General features: G+C 45.5%; 1 protein-coding gene across 7 annotated transcripts in view; it reads right to left on the bottom strand.

The window, feature by feature from the left end:
• Positions 1-21,678, bottom strand: part of PRG4 (proteoglycan 4) — a 422,062-nt gene that overhangs the window by 263,371 nt on the left and 137,013 nt on the right. For all 7 annotated transcript variants that reach the window (XM_069641367.1, XM_069641368.1, XM_069641372.1 and 4 more), the window contains 2 exons: positions 8,358-8,507; positions 3,909-4,031 (listed from right to left, as the gene is read on the bottom strand). In XM_069641367.1, coding sequence (XP_069497468.1) covers positions 3,909-4,031; positions 8,358-8,507 — 273 coding nt within the window. The remainder of the gene's footprint in view (positions 1-3,908; positions 4,032-8,357; positions 8,508-21,678) is intronic.

The raw sequence follows: 21,678 nt of genomic DNA, 5'->3' as shown, positions 1-21,678 counted from the left end.
GTAGTAAGTAGGCGCGCTCCGGCAGGTTCAACTCAATCCAAGTGTGTCCAATGTCTGCAGCAGACAGTCCCAGCTCAGCAAATCCTGCGCCTTACCTGCATCCTCCTAACTGAGGTTTGCCAGTGGGTTATCATTATCCCTATTGTAGGCGATCACTGCAGTTCGAAAATGTTTATTTAGGAGTTATTTTCCTGTAAAAATCCATAGCGGTTGGTGTAAACCAATGACACCATAACCAGTTTTAATCTCTTATTAAAAAGTAGTTCTTATTATTTCATGTCAGTGGGCCTCATTACGACCTTGGCGCTAAGGTTTTTAACGGCGCCGTAAAAGGCTGCGGCGTCGTTAAACAATTAGCGCCTTACTACGAGGTCCCTTTGCGGGACCCGACCTTAACGGCTGGTCTACACCAGCTAAACTTTTCAAAATCTGCAGGGAACTAACCAACCCTTCCACAGTATCCTCCTCACCTAGTCCTTCTCAGGCCCTCTCCAAAGCACTTGCCACTCAATTTCACCACCAAAACTCAGGACATCCTGAACATCCTTGTTACACACTCTCCAAACCTATCTCTCACCCCCTTGCTTCCCTTGGCAAGCCACCCTCCCCCTTTCTCCTTCAACTCCTTCACCCTTATCTCACCTGATGAAGTCACCAGAGTCGTCAGCTCCATGAAGGTCTCTTCCAGACAGGGTTCCCCTTGCTCTTGTAGAACCATCAAGGACAACATTGGCTCTCTTGCCCTTGACTTGCTGATCTCTGTAACAACTCCTTTGCTATGGGTTCTTTCCCCGCCTCCATCAAGCACTTCCTTGTGCTCCCCTCCTTACAAAACCTACCTGCCCAGCCAACTAGCACCCTATCTCCATCACACCCTTCCTGGGGAAACTGCTGCAGAAGTTGACGCTGTCCCAACTCAACTCTCACACTGAACTAGTTGGCGGTCTCCACAACCATCAATCTGCATTCCGAGAATCCAGAGGCACGGAAACTGCTCTTCTGAACACCCATGAAGAACTGCTTACATCCCTTGATTCCAACTCCCCAGCTGTCCTCATCCTTCTTGATCTCGCCTTTGCATTTGATATGGTCAACCACTCCATCCTCATACAAAGGCTCCACAACACCATTGGTATCTCGGAGTGGGCAGTGGACTGGCTGACCTCTTTCCTTACTGACCGCTCCTCTCAAGTCACCCTTGGCACCTTCTTGTGTCCTACTTCCTTCTCCACTTGTGGTGTCCCCCAGGCTCTATCCTCTTGCGCTGGCCCTTTAACATCTATTTTACTCAGCTGGCACTCCTCACCTCCTCATTCTCCTCCAACTTCCAGTGTTATGCTGATGACACACAACTCTTCTTTAAACTTCCTGCTGACCCTCTTGCACCTTCCATCATCCCTGACTGCCTTTCTGCTATCCAGGTCTGTGCACTTCCAATGATCTTTCCCATTAGGACCCCTGCTCCCCACTGCTTCCCTTCACTCTGGTCTTCCTCCATGGGCTCTCTCCCTACCCCCTCTTTTGAAGCCAGAAACCTTGGCGTTATCTTTGACCCCTCTCTCTCCTTCCTCCTTCACACTAAGGATATTGCCGAGAAGTCCCACTTTCAGCTCTTCCTTCTCAAAGGAATTCTACATTTTCTCACCTTCCCACAGAGCTTAATGTTAGCCGAGCCCTGGTTCTCTCTAGGCTTGAATATTGTAATAGCCTCCTCCTGCATATTCCTTCTTCCACTCTGCGACATCTTCAGCTAATCCAGAATAGGGCACTGAGATTTATCCTTGGCCTCAAACCGAGGGACCGCATCTCTCCTGCTCTAAAACGTCTTCACTGGCTCCCGGTTGCTTCACTGATTAAATTCAAATCCCTCTGTATCATCCACAAGGCTGTCTGAGGCCAGGGACCACACTATCTGCAACTCTCTCTTACTAAATATTCCCCCTCTAGACCCCTGCTCTCCTCTGACACCAACTCTTTGTGTGTAAAGTGTTTTGCTAAACAGAGGGTAGGAGGTTGATCTCTTTCATCAGCTGATTTCCTTCTTTAGAACATCCTCCACTTTGTCTTGAGCAGCACTTTCTTAAATTTTCAGAAGCTTCTCAAGACTTTCCGCTTTACCTCCTCCTTCCCGCCACTCTCCTCTGCTAATCTCACAGTTACTTGTTTGGTGTTCAGGGCCCTTATGCATCCACAGGGCCTTGACCTCCCACACCAAATCGCCCCAGCTTCTGTCTATCCTCAGCGCTTGCTTCGGCCACCCTCCACCCTGGAGGCTCACACTTACCAAGCATGATTACACTTCACCTGTTGCTCACTCATGAGCACCCCAGCATCTATCCCATTCCCCCTACCTTCTGCACTTGCACGTTCTGAGCACTCACAAGACATGCCTCATCACGACCTCGGCGGTAACCCTTAAATCCGGTGGTCGTGCTATTACCGCCGGATTTAAGGGTCCGCCGAATCAGGGCCTCAGCGGATTTCAACCCAGCTCTGAGCTGGTGTGAAATCCGCCGAGAATTCGCGCTCATACTGCCGGCGGGAAATCCGCCGAGGTCGTGATGAGGCCCATAGTAGGTTCGTCCTACTCCCTCCCACTGTATTTAAAATATTTGTTCATGCATTTCAATTGTTTTCACATCCATTTGTCCCCTCCCTGTTGCTCTGTGGGTGCTTTGAAACAGTATTTACTTCCTGTATAACAAGCAAACAATAAATAAAATAAATAGACTCTATCGAGAACCTGAAAAGTACCTGTACACCCGAGATTCCTGGGTCATTTCCACGCCAGCAAACTCTTTGATATCCTTGGTTCCTTGGACATTGATCCAGTCATTGGTACCATCCACATGGGCCTCTGTCTCAAGGTGAAGTGTATTTTCAGTTACCCTCCCAAGACTGCAATTGTATAATTTGAATTACTAGAAGTCACACTAGTCCGCCATTTTCTCTGTGCCTCTGATTCTGAAACCAAGGGCTTGCACTGCTTTTGGAGTTTCCCAAGACTCCCCAGCTAGATGGTTGCTGCTTCTCCCACATTTGTAGGCTGTAAGTGTACTTTACCTTTATTTCATTTCACTTAGGATTGAGTCTGTTGTTTTATAAGGGAGAACTTCTTTGGGACTTGGTATACCCCACCACCCCCCGCTTCTTGCATTTTTCCTGGTCCTCTCATTTGTCCCTTGGAGCTTCACAGACAATGAACATATTTTTAAAGTAGGGCAGCAGTCTTCTATGAAGTTTAGCATGTGAAACCACTGCTTTTTACTCTGAATGCATGCCATGTTGTAGTTGACTTGTATGTATTTGTTGCTAATTCTTACTAGCAGGTTTTGAGACTGAAAGGGGCCCTTCATTGACCCAGTGCTGTACATGCTTTGAGAAGTACTCACCTGATATGTGACTATGATGCTCTCATCAATTGTTTTAATCCTCTTTCCTCCTTCCTTTTACCTGCTGTAGGTTATTTAGTACTGCACTACTCGTGACTGTTTTACTCACCTGGTGCTGGAGGGCAGATGGGATTCTTTCAACCCCTTACAATTTCTCTATACATCCTGTGCTGGTTTGTGTATTTTAACTATAGTCTTTATTTTACAGTGTTTGTAACCTTATACTTTAATAGTAGATATATTGCTACAGCATATTATGAATAGTGTATTTTGTTGTGCACATGTATAGCCCACACATTTCCTACGAAAGCATTCAGACTGCTGTGCTACATTACTATGGAGAAGGTTTTGGACAACTTTGGTGGACACCCTGTTCCTAAACCTCTGAGCCTGTACTGAGGATCGTCCCACGTTCATGCCACCACACTGTGAAGGAGGGATAGACAGTGGGGATCTTCTGGAAACATTTGATCAAGCACTTTGTATTATTTTTTATCACACAAAATAAAATCCAACCTTCCGGTTCTTCGTCCACCATCCTCACTACTGTTGTTCTTTTCTTCTGTGGGGGCTTTTTTGTGGGCTTGCTGCCTCCGCCAGGCGAGGACGACAAAGGAGATGATGGGTGGCCTCGGTCATCTGTAGGAAAATAAAATGATTAACGTAACAGAATGGGTACCATTGGTCAACTGGCATTATTCTATGGACACAAAAAAAATTAAAAAAAAATGTTTTATGCTACCGATTTCACTATCAAACATTGAAGAAAAAGTGAATGTTACATTTTAGGCATCTCTGAAGTGGTTACAATGAGGTGTATCCAAAGGATATCCATAATAATAATTGCTTCCATAGATTTGCGGCTTGGTAACACTGTAAATAATAGGTGCAAATTGGTCTTCTTGATCTCGGATGGATGGAAGGCTGAGTCCAACCTTCATCGATTAGTACCTGTGCTCTCCAGGTCGCCCACGGATCTATAATGAACATTTCATGTGACCAGTCATCAAATAGTTTCTACTAGGATCGGTTAATGAGATGGTCCGTAGAAAAAAATGCAGGAAATTGAGTTGTTGAGTTAAATCTACCTACTGGATTTACAGTATCACCTGAAATTGATGACTATGAAGGATGGGTTATAAGATAAAACGTGTTTGGCTTAAAGGCTCTCTCTTGTTGGATGTGGATCACCCATGTTCTTCTCCACACTTTTATGGAGACGGTGCACCGTTCCTTAAATTACCACAGTACCAAAGACCTTATATTTGGGTAAGGACATTGTTAAATAATGTGACATGATAAAGAGCACCATGTGGGTGGACGTCTTCTGTTTGTTAATCTATGTTAAGTCATTGGCTAAGAAACAAGAACTAACAGCTGAATCCCTTTGACACAAATGGAAAAACAATGACAATAACTCAATGGAATGAGAAACAATTTGTCAGATGGGCATATAATGACCAACAGGGATGAGCTGAGTCTTCCATGCCGAGCCATTTGATTTTTCGTGAAAAGCTTTTCATCCTAGTCTCTGTGGGCGGAATGTAAACATCCACTGAAGACACATGCCACTAGTACACACCTATTCAGAAGAGATGTGACTTCATTGTATAAGCAATGCACACTTACACAGGTGGACAATTTCAAGAAGTGTTGTGGTTCTTACTATTTTGTTGTAGCGCCCTTAGCCTTATGATTTATTTTGCTCCAGAGGTGAAATGACAAGGGATGACAATGTTCGGAATTTCTTTTGCATGTTGTCAAATACTGTGTTTAGCACCGAAATGTATCTGAAGGTATTGTACATGTTTTTATGCATGATCTAGTCAAGTGCAGTGCAGTGAACTGAATTTCATGAAGGTTGTTTTGGTTGAAAAAGTGTGACCTGGGGGTTGGAAGGGTCTTCATGAAGCCTTGGATACAGGTCTCTCTCGGGTGCCTTGTGCTTGTGACTTTGTCTGCAGCTGTGAATGGGCTGTGGAAGGGCTGTGGACTGGATCCATCTCTAAAGAACACAGCTTCAAACATAGGAAAGGATGCAGGGGGCTAGTGCAGGGAACCCAACAAGAACATTTGGTTCATGCCCACCTCAATAACTTCCTCCGTTCCTGCATCCTCTGGCATCTAGGTTGCGTTGGGGGGCCACCTGCCTTCATCATCATTCTTAGCATGCTTTTGTGTATCTCATCGCAGCCTGCCTAAGCAACGTTATTGGGACCTCGATGCCTGCACCACCACCACCACCACGCGCTGGATGAGTAAAGAGACAGAGCCTGGAGAATTTGAATAACTCCGATTTGGTTGACCCTTGTGAACATGGGTGTTTGTCTGACTACCCGAGGAAGGGCTGATATGAATGGGTTTAACATTACTTTTTCAGCCATGGATTAATGGACACATGGAAAGTCTTGGCTATTTTTTTGAAAATGGGATTATTAGAACATTTTTCTATTGACTCTTTCTGCACAATATGCTTTTTCTTTGGACTTGTATACATGATTTGCACTTGTCACTTTTCTTTCATTGCGTTCCACCAGGAATATGGGGCAAGTGGACCACATAGAGCAGCACTACAGTTAAGCGTCATACCAGCAACGTTTACTCCCTAAAAATGGGCTACTACTCCCAACAAAGATAAACAGAGAGCAAAAATACTCCCAAAAGAAAATGAGAAACATCAGACACATAGGAGTCTGCACACTGCTTCCACGAACAGAGTTCCATGTAGATGCTCCGATCAGCGGCACAAGAACAGTGCCACAAGAATTAGTTCTATTTTTTTATTATGATCGTTGCCTGATCAGAAGATGTACCGTGAAATAAAAATGCATCTTTCTATATGCATAAATAATTATAGGCAAAAAAGTATCGGTTTAGAGTTAAAATATACTTTAACTCAATTTTAAAATACCTCGATTGGCGATGTTATTTCCTTTTTTTTTTAAATCCTTAATAAATCATTTTACTGCAAATATCATCAAATAGGGTGTACAATTCTCTCCCTTAAAATATTTTCTGGAGCCATGGGTGGATGGGACCTTTTTTTCCAATCCATTTTATGGGTGGTGTATGGTGTTTTCAGTTGGATTATTTGTTCTATTGGCAGCCATTCGAGGGATTTCATTTCTGTTGTGATGTGGTTTTTTCTTCTTCAGGTGGAAAATGAGTCCGGCCGCCATGTTATGAACTAGCTGCTTGATAAGACAATTGTATAGAACGTTACAATAGCTAGCTCTGGATTAGTTCCCTGTACTAGTTTAACTTTGAGGCTCATTCTGAGGAAGAGAATTTGTTTTAGAATGTGCAGTTCGCAGTGTGCGCTTTTAGTTAGTGCATTCATTATGTAAATGGCAGAGAGTTTACTGTTAAAAATAGTTCCTTGGTTTTTGTTTTGTCAGTGTAGGTCGGTCGTGGGCCTAGCAAGTAAGGCCTATTGAAAGCGACACACAGGTTTGACTTTAGACCTAGATTCAGGATCATGGTCCCAGCTGTAAAGCACGGTTGGTTGGCAATGATCACGGTTTGTGTCACGTTTAGGCAATCGAATGTGCTGTTGTTCTTCGTCAGGTGATCCTACATTTGTAAAACCCACCGAAATCCCATCTGCCTAAAATTGAAAGGAATCATGGCAGGTGTTCAGGATAAAGTCTACTGGTTGCATATAATCATTGAAGATCCAGTATGACAGAGAGGGTCCTTGATGTCCTCTGCGGTGCTGTAAAGTGATTTTGGAAATTAATTTGCCTCTTGGTGCTTCTATGCACCTGTCTTTTAGAAATTAATTCGATCCAGTTTAGTGCTTGTTCCTCTGTACCCATTGTGCTGGTGAGTTTTGGTAATAGTACCCCATGGTCAGGTATGTCGTAAGAAGATGCTCCTGAAGGATAAGAATTGCTTTGTGGTTATTGTCCCGTCATTTGAGGATGGATTCTTTGATATCGTTTAGTGTGGTTTCTGTGCTTCTGTGTGTATTTGTTGCGAAAAGGCATAAACAGTAACTGTGATTTAGGTTGTTGAGTAGTTGATAATCTTTGTGATATTTTTAAAAGGAAAGGGCATTTGGAGATTGTCCTCTATTTGTCTGGGCACTACTTTTTATGATTGCATGTTTGACTGCTGGTGATTTTCCTGTTGGGATTGATGCATTGCACAGTTTGATTATGTGCTGTGTTCATGGGATCATTTGTTCATTGATCTGATAATGCTGTCCATGGACATCCTGGATGATTCTACTTAAACGTAGAACAGTGTTGCTTACATGGAGCTCAGAAATATGTCATGAAATATCCCACATAGCATGAAATTGATATACACAGTTGAATACACTTGATCTGTTTTATGGTCACTGTTTCAGTTATTTCTTGTTTTAAAGAGGTTTCTGCAATTTACAAATATGTTCTGATTCAGCATACATAATCTTTTTACTTTATGCCCTTCCTAAATTCTTCCCATTTCTGCACTCTGTAAACATACTAAAGACTTACAGAAATGTATCTGCATATTGGCAAGCTGCCTGATATACAGGTGTGAGCGGGTTTTCTAATATTCACCTATCCTATCAGGGGATTTAAATCACTTTATTTCATGCATCTGATCATTTTACTATAATTGGTTAGAGAGCTTTTTTTTACCTCTTTGGTGATAATTCTAATCTGGTTTATTTGGGTTGTAGCTGTGTTATCGCCTTCTGCTGGTGCTGCAGTAGCCTATGTACGGGTATGTGGTGAAAGATGGGACAAATATTCTGTGCACTCGAACGTCACCGCCAATCCCAGCTGTGAGGCTATAGGTTGAAAGCTGATAGATGCTGAACCTCCCTTTTGCACTACAGGTGGTAACATCCAGAACATTGTGAAGATGTTGCATGCTCACCTTGCTGTTCTCATCTTCTGATTTGTGGGTGCCTCATTTGAACTTCAGTGTTACTTTGACATGTTTCCCTTCTACCATCATTGTTATTCGTACCTGGTGCTTCCTCCTCTGGGATTACTCCGTTCACAGGTTCTTTCTTCTCCTTCTTTTTAGGTGACTTGGATGAATCTTGTTTTTCAGGAGGTGTATCCAGAGCAGGTGAAGAGGGTGAGGATCCAGATGTGGATGGACTCCTAAATGGATCTAGGGAAAAGTGCAAGAGTATTATTGTGAAACACTGGTCACATGACATAGACAGAAAACAGTCTGCATTATCAGTACATGTTCTTGGGTCTTATGCAGTGGCGGTTCTGCCATTTGCCTCTTGGCTCCTCATATATAGTTGCAACCAGTTCAGCAATGAATTAGATGTTGTAAATCAAGGTATGTGTAGTGGGAAATCTTTAACGTATTCAGATTTACAGAGTGGTGCATGAAACATGCAAACAATCCACGTGACACATATGCATCCACTTCTCTCCACTGCACTTTCCACATTCAAATTAATGTCTACCTTTCATATTACTGCTTATAAACTAACCCAGCTCAAGAGCACCGGAGCGCTTTACAACTGGATTGTGCTTGACATTTTATATAGTAACACAGTACTGTTGGTGGAGGAAGAGGGGGGAGTTGTTATCCTCTGGCAGCTATTGTTGAAAGAGACACATTTGTAGTGTTTGGTGGAACTGGAGGATGCTATCGGCATTTCAAGCCTCTACAGGGAAAGAGTTCCAGATGGTCAGGGCATGGCAGTAAAAGGGCTGCTTGCAATCCTTCTCTTTGCGGCCTTCCTTGGACTTTAACCTTTTGAAGGTTTTGCTATGTGAGGTGCGAGAGCCTCCAGAGGTGAGGCGTTTAGCCAACAAGTAGGTTGGTGTTCTGTTTGGGAATGCTTTTAGGTCATGAATGCAGTTTTGAAAATGATTCGTGCAGGGAGGGGTAGCCAGTGAAGCAGGTGCAGTGTTGGAGGGATGTGTAAGATAACAAGGGCTTAAACCACCATACAGAATTCATTCGGGGAAATGAAGGGTTTGATGTTGCACAGTGTGTGGATCTGTAGCCCTGTGTTTTGTGCCTTTTTAGCTATGTGCTTTTGGAAGGAAAGGCTAATGTCAACAAAGAAGCCCAGGGAGTTGACTGCGTTTGACAGCTGATGGGTGAATCCTTCCAGGGACATGTCATTCAGCCATTGTTCCACAATTTGTTGTTTGGTGGGGCGTGAGGGTGTGATGAGGACACATTTGGTCTTGGTCGTGTTGAGTTTAAGGTAAGCATTTGACATCCATGTTTGGATAGCAGCCAGGCATTTACGGAGGAAAGCAATGTCCTGGGGGCCACTGACCTTAGCATACAGCTGAGTGTCATCAGTGTACTGACGAATGGCTATGTTGGGGCCATTTAAGAGAGTTCCCAAGGCTTCCATTTACAGATTGAAGATAATTGGTGAAAAAGACTGGAGACTTGGTGGACCCCTCACGTGACTGGGAGTCAGTTGGATCTGAATGAGCCCATTTCTACGACCTGGTGTCTCTCGGATAAGTAGGATGCAAACCATTTAAGGACAGTTCCAGAGAAGCCCATCCTGTTGGCGAGGAGAGAGGAGAGCATTTGGTGATGAACTGCATTTGAGGCAGAAGCCAGACTGATAATCGCGGTGGAGGTAAAGCAGCCCAATTTTGGCAAGTAGTTCGGTCGCAACTACTTTCTCTATCAGCTTCCTGATGAACGTGGGGCTCATGATAGGTCTGCTGTTGGCTAGGTCCTCTGGGCCAAGGAAGTGTTTTTTGAGAAGGGGTTGTATGAGACCTGTCTTCAACATGTCTGGGAATGCACCTTCACTGAGGGAGGCGTTCACAAAACTGAGGAGTGCGTTAAGTGCTGGGCCAGTGAGTAGTTTAATAAGCGATGTTGGGAGGAAGTGTGTCTGAGAGATCCTGAGGAGGAGGAGGGTCAAGTCTCTGTAGGAGGGCAGTGCCCAGGGGGAAGGGCGGTGGCTAGCATGGCTCTGTCCGGTTTTGAGGCATCGATGTGACCACTGATTTTATCAATTTTGTTTATGAAAAAGAAGTTTATTCCATTGCATCTCTCTTGTGATGCCGGCACCTTGAGCCTGGTGTGGGCTTGGAGCAGTGCTAGACTACTTCGAATAAGGCTTTGCTCTTGTTAAAAGCTGCCTCAATGGAGAAAGTGTTGTAAGTCAAGAAAGCCTTAGAGAACATATGTCTGCATTGGGTATGCAGGGATTTGAAGGATGATAGATCCTCTAGGCTGCGATCCGTACAGCACCACTATTCAAGGGATCTGATAGAGCATTTGTTTTTGGCGAGATTAGGTGTGTATTACCTTGCCACTGTCATAACTCCAACTCTTCTGATCTCCACAAAATGCGTTAGCGTGTCTTTGGATTCTTGTGTCATACATTTTGAAAACACTAGTCATTCAACCATTTAATTTTGGCTCAAACTTTTTTCTTTTTTTAATTATTTGTTTATGGTTGGAGCAGGTATATTCACAAACTGGAATTACAAAAACAAAGTAGTAGTGGCCAATTACATCAAAAAGGAAAACAGCAGTCAATTACTTTTCTATAATGTTTATCTTACCAATATTGTCCAACTCTTAATTAGCCAATTAGATGTACCAGTTTTTACAGAACAGGATCTCAGCAGGCAAACAAAAAGAAAGAAAAAAAGAGGTGGGTTGGTCAGTGAACTAAACTCTACACTACCGAAGGCGAGGGGGCGGGGGGAGCCACCAACCCTTCCATATTTTTTCTTAGCCATCTAATGCACCTTTTTTTTTAGAAGTTTAATATTTTCATTAGCTGCTACTCTGGATAAACTACAAGTTTCCACTTGGTCTTCCATACCTTAAATATTTATTTTTTTGCAAGAGCCAAAGCACTTCGCATGCAAAGTTGCAGAAGAGAGAGCAGAAATCACAAGTCTTTAGTATGGTTTAAAATAGCCAAACAGGGGGTTATAGGTAAGGACATTCCTTCAGTTAGGTCTCAATATTAAAATGCATCTTCACGGAAAGAGGAGGCACCTGTGCAGGACCATGAGCCTTGTTTTGAGCTTTGTTTCATTTGGTGTTGGCCTTCAAATCAAAATAAATGTGAGCATTACCAGTTTACGGTAGTACTGTTTTTCCTCTGCTGTTTTCTTCATCATGTGCTGTAAGAACTGCATGGGGTTATGTGCAGGTCATTGTGTTGGCCGATCAATGGCTTCTTTTGGAAATCATAACGGGCACATTTGTGTGGTTTTGTTGTTTTGTGCTGCAACCACATTGTCCATTCAACTAAAGATTTTTTAGGAAATATCTATTCTTTTTATTAAATATGAAATTCCCATCATTTGAGGACTAAGATGAGGATTTATGATACTGTAAAATAATGTAAGCAATGCATCAAATAAAACAACCAAGCTTTGCATGAAACACAGATGTAAATAACATCCACACTGTCATCCCTTCATTGGCTCCCCATTGCCAAATTCATTGTTAAATCTTTATGCATGGGTGACCAAGCATTCTATCATGGCCCCCCTTCATCACTATGAAGCTCCAGCAGCCCTACTCCCCACACAGGACATGCCATGCCACCCTATTATTATTATTATTATTATTATTATTATTATTATTATTATTATTATTGTACTTATTGAGTGTGGACCTGGCTTCGAGAAGCAATGCATAACAGAGCATCTTCTAGAGCTAACAATAGAATAGACACACAGCAGGCTACAAAGGGGCAGAGAGGATGGGTACAGCTGTACGGGGTGCCGGGGATTACAGGGGCGGATGCTGTCTAGTGAATCAGGTGGCATGGGGGCGATGTGATGGCCTAGGTGTTGAAGAGGAGAGACTCCTTGAAAAGGTGGGTCTTCAGTTCTTTTATGAATTGTAGGAGCTTGGGGTCAAATCTGATGCTGTTGGGGAGGAGGTTCCATGGTCTTGGAGCATAGGCAGAGAAGGCTTGTTTTCTGGTACTTTCCTTTTTGCAGTGGTGAATTTCAAGTCAGGTGTTTGTCGATGTGGAACCAGAGGGACTTTGCGCAGGATGTGAGCTTGGGTGTGAAGCCCTCAGGGTTCGTGGTTGATAGCCAGGTCTGTATGTCTGGGTGCTCAGTGTTGTTGCTGAGGAGTAGGAATTCGGTTTTGGAAGGGTTAAGCCTCAAATATGCATAGGGGATCCAATACTGGATCAACGAGAGGCAGGTTGTGAGCCTGTAGATGTTCTTGATGGAGTCGATCTTGAGGTGTAGTTGTGTGTCATCGGTATATTGGTGTATGTGGATGTTATGTGTGGCTAGGAAGGCTCCCAGCGGCTGTATGTATAGATTGAGGATCACTGGGGAGAGGATGGAACCCTGCAGGACTCCACAGGTGACAGGTAGCATTGGCTATCTAGAGGAGTCCATCTGAACAAACTGCTGGCGGCTGGTGAGGTAGGATTTGAGCCATTGTAGTGCAAGGTCACTTATCCCCATGCGCCGATGTAGGGTGTCCATGAGCGACATGCTGGTCTACTTGGTTGAAACGCCAGAGAGGTCGAGTAGAACCAGCAGGCAGGGGTGGCCATCATCAAGGATGTTGAGGCGTTTTGACCACCTGTATGGTTGCCATCTCTGTGCTGCATCTGGGTCTGAACCCAGATTGGTAGGTTAGGAGGAGAGTGTTGATGTCAATGTGTTGCTGCAGTTGCGCAGCTACCACTTTCGCCATGAACTTACCTATGTAGGGAAGATGGGTGATGGGGCGATAGGTAACTAAGTTGTCGGGATCTAGAGTGGGTTTCTTTAGTAGAGGGAGGATTTGTCCTGTCTTTAGGGTTGATGGGAAGGTGCCTTGAGTCAGGTAGCTGTTGATGATCTCAAGGTAGGGAAGGAGAGCTGCGCTGGAATGGTATTGAGGATGGATGATGAGAGGATGTCGTCTGTACAGGATAGTGCTTTGAGGGCAGCCAGTATTTCTACCAGGTTCTCTGTAGATAGTGTCTTGAATCTTGTCCAGGATGTGAAGATTTCATGAGGAGGGACGTGAGGTGGGTCTGTTGGTACACAGCTGGTTTTTATGTGCTGGCGAATCTTGTTGATTTTGTCGATGAAGACGGTGTTGATGGCGGTGGCTTTTTTGATGGAGTGTGGTATGGCAGGGTCGGGTACCGGGTTGATGCAGTCTTTGACCATGTTGATTAGTTGTCAGCGGGTTGCTCAGAGTTCCTTGAGGAGCATCAGGTTAGATGAGGTCCTGGAGTGCTACCAGTTTTTCTCTTGTTTCCTAATTACTGATTTGCTGAGGTTGAGTTCTTGCATGTACCAGGGTGCTGACAGTTTTGCTTTGCAGGTGTGTTGTTTCAGAGGCGCATGTCGGTTGATGGAGGCCGAGAGAGTGGTGTTCAGTGTTTCCAGTAGAGAGTCACAGTTCGGTTGGAGGTGTTCGGTCTATGTGAGGTGGAGGTTGGTGAGGTCTTCCATGAGGACTTACTGGGAAGTTCCTGAAAGGACCTCAAGGTTTGTCTGATGTGTTTCTGCTGGGAGTGATTGACTGGGGTGGTTTGCAGGATGTTGAAAGGTGTGGCCAGGTGGTCAGACCAGTCAAGCGGGAGAGGAAAGCTATAGTGGAGGGAAGGTAGTGTGGTGATGATTAGGTAGAGGATATTACCTTGCTTGTGCATTGGGTCTTTCAGGTGCTGTGTGAGATCGTCCCTTCTCCATTCCCTCTTTCACCAGAAACCATGTAGTGGAAGGCCTTACTTATCAAATTTGCTCCACCCAGGATCAACCAGCTTTCTGCAAAGCCCGAAAGATCTGGCTCATCAAGAAATAATTGCTCTAATTAATGAATGAATTAATTTCTCTTTTATAACGTGCTTAATACCAGAGGCCAGTCTCTCAGCGCAGGACTGGGATTGAAACCTGTGTTGCTCTGCATTGTCTTGCTTCCAAGACAAACGTGTTGCCCCTTAGCTATCCTCCCAGCTCTACATCCTTTCATGCTCAATTAGCTTAGTGCCATGGGGAAACATGTCTGTATGAATTGTTTCACTCTTTTACACATAGAAACAAATGTTTTTACACATATCAGTGTCTCCGCTACCTTTGTATTTCTGCTTAGTGTGGCACAATCATTTTTTGTTGATGCACCTAAATGCTCTCTGACTTTAGGGGTATGATAAAGCCCCCTGCTCTTACCTGGTATTAAGGCTTCAGGTGGTCATGGGACGGGATGTCACCACCCTGTGGGGTGATTCTGGGCCTGGAGGTAGTACACAAGGATCCCATGGATCACCCCACCTTGCTAGAGGTCCCTGGTAGAGGACTGTTACTTGAAAGATGTCTCGATGGCACCTTGCCCTTTAAGGGGTGCCCATCCAGATTAAAGCACTTCAAAGCCCACATCTCCTTTTAAGGAATGCTCATCCCCTTAGCAGCGGTCAACACTGAAATAGGGCCTCAGTTTGGAATCCTCATTGGAAATGGTCTGGGTAAGAAGAACTGTGGATCATGGTTGTGGTGTATCAATGGGCTCAGGTGTGGAAGGGAGCAGTCCCTCTCAGTCCAAGGGAGATAGCAGTGGCCTCTGCAGCATAGATAGTGCAGACATGACACTCAATACGGTGGGCAAGCACAAAATCAGCTTGACCTGCAGCAGGAACTCATTAGCCTTGTGTGAACCCAATGTGAACCCAATACAAGGTGTCGACTGTTCTAATACTGCTACAGCCACATTGATCCAATGGAACTGTACTGATCATGGTTAGGATGGTTAGGATCGCTCAAGGCAAGGGGCCATGCCTCTATAAGAATAGCAGGCAATTTGATAGGCGGGTATGTGTAAGTATTCAGGAAGCGAGTTACATAGGTTTTTGTAGATGGTGGAAAGAGGAGTAAGGGAGAGAGGAAATGGACATGTGAGGAGAGAGGTGGCTGCAGTACAGGAAACATGGTCAGGAAGACTATAGATTAAATTGGAAAGAGGCAGAGATAGGAGGTTGGTGGTGTGCGGAAAGAGGTGGCTGGTGGGAGAAGGAGAGGGAAAGAAGGAGAGAGCATTATAGGAGTAGAAGGAGGAAGACTTTAGACAAAGTTGGAAGTGAGAAGATAGACAGAGTGTGGCAAAAGGGAGGTTGAAGGAGAGCGGGATGAGAAGAACATCATACAGAGGGTAAGTAGACAAACCACAGATGAAGAACGAAGGAAGTTCACAAAGAGGTGGAAGAAAACACACAGAGAGAAATGGAGAACATCAAGGGCGAAGTTGGCAAAAACATCAAAGGTGGGAATAAAGATTATACACAGTAGGCAGGTGGAAGGAAGTATAGAAGGAGGTTGGAAGAAAAGCTAAAGAAATAACTGGCCAGAAGGAAACACAGGACAAGGGATAAGCAAGACCACAGCCTCTCCAGTGTCAGCCTAGGAGGGGTGGAGGTGAAAACCTGTGTTGAAGCTTCGAGGAGGTAGAGTTGGGGAAGTAGACCATAGAGGAGAGGAGGAAAGAGGGTGCAGGGGAGGTACCCTGAGGCATGATTCCATTGCGACTTATCAAGGAGAAGAGTGATTACATGGGTTGAGGGAACAGAGAACCCCAAAACCAAGCTTGAAAACAAATTAAGCTTCCCAGCCACCTCGTGAGACCTCTGTGGGGTTACCACCCACTACCCTACCCCAGCTAGTAGTGGAGAGCAAGCCTAATCTGTGGGTGCACCTGGGCCTCAGAGACCCGTGGAAATAGTCTTTCCCCCAAATCGCAGAAGAGGACCAGAATGTTCCATGCTGGGAGACAAGAAACAAGTGCACGGGACCACATCCCAGGAGAGGAACTTGGGCAATGATTGGAAAACCAAAACACTGACTATTGCGCTGCTCACATTTGAGGAAAAAACAGGTTTATTAGATGTCCCAATGCATTCTCATATTTTCGAGATGTTATCATGAAAGAGGTTAGCCAGAGTCTAACAGTACTCTGCAAATAGTGTGGTGGAAATTGAAATACAATGTTGGGGTTAGTCATTTATGAATGAAAGTAAAAAGGCTCAACATATGTTGTCCCCTTCAATAATAAACATTTGCCAATACTCTCCAAATGGCATTATGAAAGACCTTCAGAAATACTTTGTAGTCCATTCGGTCATGCACTACAAAGCACCTTTTACGTTCCATGTCACGCTTGTTGATTGACCTGTGCTCAATCCATACCACCATTTCATGGACCCAATCCTGTATTTGCCAATGATCCTGATAGGGCTGAATCCATTTTGTGGTTCTTTTGCCTAACTTTGTGGGTCCCCTCAACTTTTGACCAGCTTCTATGGTTCTTCAATATTCCTTTTGTGGTCAGAGGGAGTTTTGCTGAAGTTGCCCTGTCACTGCAACCCATTTTCTGATATGCTTCTTTATGAGTCCTTTAGCTTAGAAGGGCAAGGGTGCTTTTTAAGCACCACATTTTTGTTCCAGGGTGATTGGCTCTCCCTGAAGGTGTGATGGGGAGTAGGTTGGTGTATGCTGCCCTTTCTGTGTGTCTAACAAGGCTCGGACTGGCTTGTAGGGCAATAGGCCCATGGCCGAACCAAAATGCTTGGGTGAGCCAATTTTTGGGTCAAAGTCAAAGTCAAAGTGGGACACTTTTTTGCCCAATGTGGGCCAGTTTGATGAGTTACTTCGCTATGCGGCTAATAGTTTCTTTAAAATGTACAATTTGCATCACATTTTATCAAAAACCTTCCTCCTGGGGTACTATTCAAACAGCGTCACAAAAGGAATGAATTCCCATTTGTAACTGTGGGCCACTTTTTCGTTGGTGCCCGAGACAGTTTTAATGCCCCAGTGCGACCCTGTGTCTAACCCACAGTTGTAGTACTTTTTACTGCATTATTATCCAAATGCACCCTTATGGTGGCCAGTTTGATACTACAATGCAATGTACAGGAGGGCAATCCCTGACTCTGGTGGGCAACTGGGGAAAACGATACTAGCACAAAGAACATGTTCCCACCAGGAATAATTTGGAATAGACCGATCTGACAAGGCTATTCCATTGCAACCAACTCATTAAATCATCAAGAAATAATAACACTTTTAATATATGCCACTACACATATGTTAGGGAGTAATCAACGAACCAGTGAATTTATGTGGCATGGTAACTTCTTATCCCAAAATACATTTTAATATGTGTTCTAAAAAAGCAGACGATTAGGGTCTCTCAGCAGTCCCAATCCACAAACAGGTAGGTGTAATGGTGTATATGGGAGTTTGGCTGGCCGTCCTTGATTCGATGTTTGCCAACATTTGAATACTGCAACTGCATGCTTGTGGGTTGGTGTAGCCCTTGAGAGCATGTGTATATCAGCAAGGGACCATGTGCATTTCTAATATGTTATAAATCCCCTGGAAGCTCTTCTGGCTAGATGACCGATTCCTGGTGCTGCTGTGTTCTACTCTATGGGCTGGACACTGTCCTGCTATGGATGTTTCTAAACTCTGCCTTGCTGGACGAAACACCTTGTTAGAAGAAATTCCTTGCCAGCTCTTCTATGGCTTCCCTCCAGCTTTCTTTGCTGGGTCATCTGTGTCTGCAGTCCTGGTGCCCCCTGTAAAATCTTCCTGTCAGCTCGATGCTCCTCCACCTGGACCTGATCATCACGGGACATTTGGGGTCTCCCTCTGTATCCATAATGCCCCTCTACTGCCTTGCTGCACAGTTTGTTCTTCTCAGAGCGGCCTGTGACCTTTTTTGAGTCTCCCTTGGCTGCTCCATCACTGATGCTGCTGATGTGTGTCCTCCCCACTGTCGGACATGTACACAGGTTACATCTTCCTTGTGGATCTCATAGTCCTGACTCAGGTGACCTTACTTCTCCGAACTGGATATCCCAAGCAATCACTAGCTAGACTCCAGACCTATGGACTCATCTGATCTCTACTCTCTCCCCTTTCACATCCTCTCCCATTAATGGTAGCACCAAGTGGGAAGTCCTGTTGGCGGGCTTCTTCTGCTCATGCTGCATCATTCATGTCTACCAAAGACACTAGAACTATTCTGATTCAGGGTGCTCAGGCAAGCTCCTTCTCTTTGACGGATCATACCATCCCTCATTAACTTTCTTCCTTCTCCTGCTGCTCCCCCTTCTACACCCTCTGTGCCTCCCCCTCTGAATGAAGTACCACGCCCCTGTACTCCACCTCAGAAAACCTTCAAAGGCAGGGTACACCTCCACCTGGTGACTCTTAATGCCCACTCAGCCAACCAACACTCTGCTGACATCTGTCTACTTCTTGAAGACACTGACCTTGACATTCTTGCTCTTACTGAGACATGGTTCAATACTAGCTCAGTCACCGCTTTTGACTCCCTCCTACCTGATGGCTTTAAGATCATTTCCAAGTCACAACCTCACAGTACTGGTGGTGGGTCGCCTTAACCTTCCCTCAGTGGGTACCCTCTTCCATCGTACCCACTAAGCTCTACTCTTCCTTTGAGAGCCTGGAATGCAAGTTGGTTATCTCTCCCTCCTCCACTATGACTATTGTTACCATTTACCAGCCTCCTGGTGCTACCTCCCTGTTCCTCTCTGAATGGGATGATTTCTGTTCCTCCTTACTTTCTACCTCCTCCAACCTGCTCCTCCTGGGTGACATTAACATCCAACTGGACTCTCCTGGCACAGCATTCTCTCTTTTCATTGACCTCTGAACACCTCTCTATCCCTCTCCATTCTCCCTTCTGGTCCAACCCACTCAGTTGGACACACTCTGGATGCCCTCATCCACTCGGACCTCCCTCTCTCATCTCACATGGTGACCCCTCTCAGTCATACCACTCCCTTCTCTCCTCCCACCTGGGTCCCTATGGCCCTGTGACCTCACCTCCAAAAGCCCTGCCAGCCTCATTCATGAACATCCGCCTGATGAAATGTGTGTCAGCTGCTGTCTTCTCTTCCACCTTTATCCCTCTTTGCCCCCTAACTCAGCCTCTACCACCAACACTGCTCTCAGCAACTTCCACCTGTCCATCACCAACACTCTTGATATTCTTGCCCCAGTCATGAGGATCTGCTTGAAACCCGCCTCTAAGTGCAACACCTGGTTCGACTCCGAACTTGCAGCCCAGAAACATAAGTGCAGAGCTCCGGAACGGAAGTGGTAAACCTCAGGTGCTCCATCTGACAAACTGGCCTGCCGCTTGCTCCAAAGGCAATACAGAATCTCTATCCATAGCAAGAAAAGGGCCCACATTCAGGCACAGGTATCTGGCGCATCCAACAACATGGCTAAACTTTTCAAAATCTGCAGGGAACTAACCAACCCTTCCACAGTATCCTCCTCACCTACTCCTTCTCAGGCCCTCTCCAAAGCACTTGCCACTCACTTCATCACCAAAACTCAGGACATCCTGAACATCCTTGTTACACACTCTCCAAACCTATCTCTCACCCCCTTGCTTCCCTTGGCAAGCCACCCTCCCCCTTTCTCCTTCAACTCCTTCACCCTTGTCTCACCTGATGAAGTCACCAGAGTCGTCAGCTCCATGAAGGTCTCTTCCAGACAGGGTTCCCCTTGCTCTTGTAGAATCATCAAGGACAACATTGGCTCTCTTGCCCTTGACTTGCTGATCTCTGTAACAACTCCTTTGCTATGGGTTCTTTCCCCGCCTCCATCAAGCACTTCCTTGTGCTCCCCTCCTTACAAAACCTACCTGCCCAGCCAACTAACACCCTATCTCCATCACACCCTTCCTGGGGAAACTGCTGCAGAAGTTGACCCTGTCCCAACTCAACTCTCACACTGAACTAGTTGGCGGTCTCCACAACCATCAAACTGCATTCCGAGCATCCAGAGGCACGGAAACTGCTCTTCTGAACACCCATGAAGAACTACTTACATCCCTGGATTCCAACTCCCCAGCTGTCCTCATCCTTCTTGATCTCGCCTTTGCATTTGATATGGTCAACCACTCCATCCTCATACAAAGGCTCCACAACACCATTGGTATCTCGGAGTGGGCAGTGGACTGGCTGACCTCCTTCCTTACTGACCGCTCCTCTCAAGTCACCCTTGGCACCTTCTTGTGTCCTACTTCCTTCTCCACTTGTGGTGTCCCCCAGGCTCTATCCTCTCGCGCTGGCCCTTTAACATCTATTTTACTCAGCTGGCACTCCTCACCTCCTCATTCTCCTCCAACTTCCAGTGTTATGCTGATGACACACAACTCTTCTTTAAACTTCCTGCTGACCCTCTTGCACCTTCCATCATCCATGACTGCCTTTCTGCTATCCAGGTCTGTGAACTTCCAATGATCTTTCCCATTAGGACCCCTGCTCCCCACTGCTTCCCTTCACTCTGGTCTTCCTCTCCCTACCCCCTCTTTTGAAGCCAGAAACCTTGGCGTTATCTTTGACCCCTCTCTCTCCTTCCTCCTTCACACTAAGGATATTGCCGAGAAGTCCCACTTTCAGCTCTTCCTTCTCAAAGGAATTCTACATTTTCTCACCTTCCCACAGAGCTTAATGTTAGCCGAGCCCTGGTTCTCTCTAGGCTTGAATATTGCAATAGCCTCCTCCTGCATATTCCTTCTTCCACTCTGCAACATCTTCAGCTAATCCAGAATAGGGCACTGAGATTTATCCTTGGCCTCAAGCCGAGGGACCGCATCTCTCCTGCTCTAAAACGTCTTCACTGGCTCCCGGTTGCTTCACTGATTAAATTCAAATCCCTCTGTATCATCCACAAGGCTGTCTGAGGCCAGGGAACACACTATCTGAAACTCTCTCTTACTAAATATTCCCCCTATAGACCCCTGCTCTCCTCTGACACCAACTCTTTGTGTGTAAAGTGTTTTGCTAAACAGAGGGTAGGAGGTCGATCTCTTTCATCAGCTGGTTTCCTTCTTTAGAACATCCTCCACTTTGTCTTGAGCAGCACTTTCTTAAATTTTCAGAAGCTTCTCAAGACTTTCCGCTTTACCTCCTCCTTCCCGCCACTCTCCTCTGCTAATCTCACAGTTACTTGTTTGGTGTTCAGGGCCCTTATGCATCCACAGGGCCTTGACCTCCCACACCAAATCGCCCCAGCTTCTGTCTATCCTCAGCGCTTGCTTCGGCCACCCTCCACCCTGGAGGCTCGCACTTACCAAACATGATTACACTTCACCTGTTGCTCACCCATGAGCACCCCAGCATCTATCCCATTCCCCCTACCTTCTGCACTTGCACGTTCTGAGCACTCACAAGACATGCCTCATCACGACCTCGGCGGTAACCCTTAAATCCGGCGGTCGCGCTATTACCGCCGGATTTAAGGGTCCGCCGAATCAGGGCCTCAGCGGATTTCAACCCAGCTCTGAGCTGGTGTGAAATCCGCCGAGAATT

The sequence above is a fragment of the Ambystoma mexicanum genome, chromosome 1q, assembly GCF_040938575.1.
Source record: "Ambystoma mexicanum isolate Mex_15411 chromosome 1q, UKY_AmexF1_1, whole genome shotgun sequence".
Taxonomy (NCBI): Eukaryota; Metazoa; Chordata; class Amphibia; order Caudata; family Ambystomatidae; genus Ambystoma; species Ambystoma mexicanum.
The sequence above is the reverse complement of the archived record's forward strand: the minus strand, read 5'-3'. Positions and strand labels throughout refer to the sequence as shown.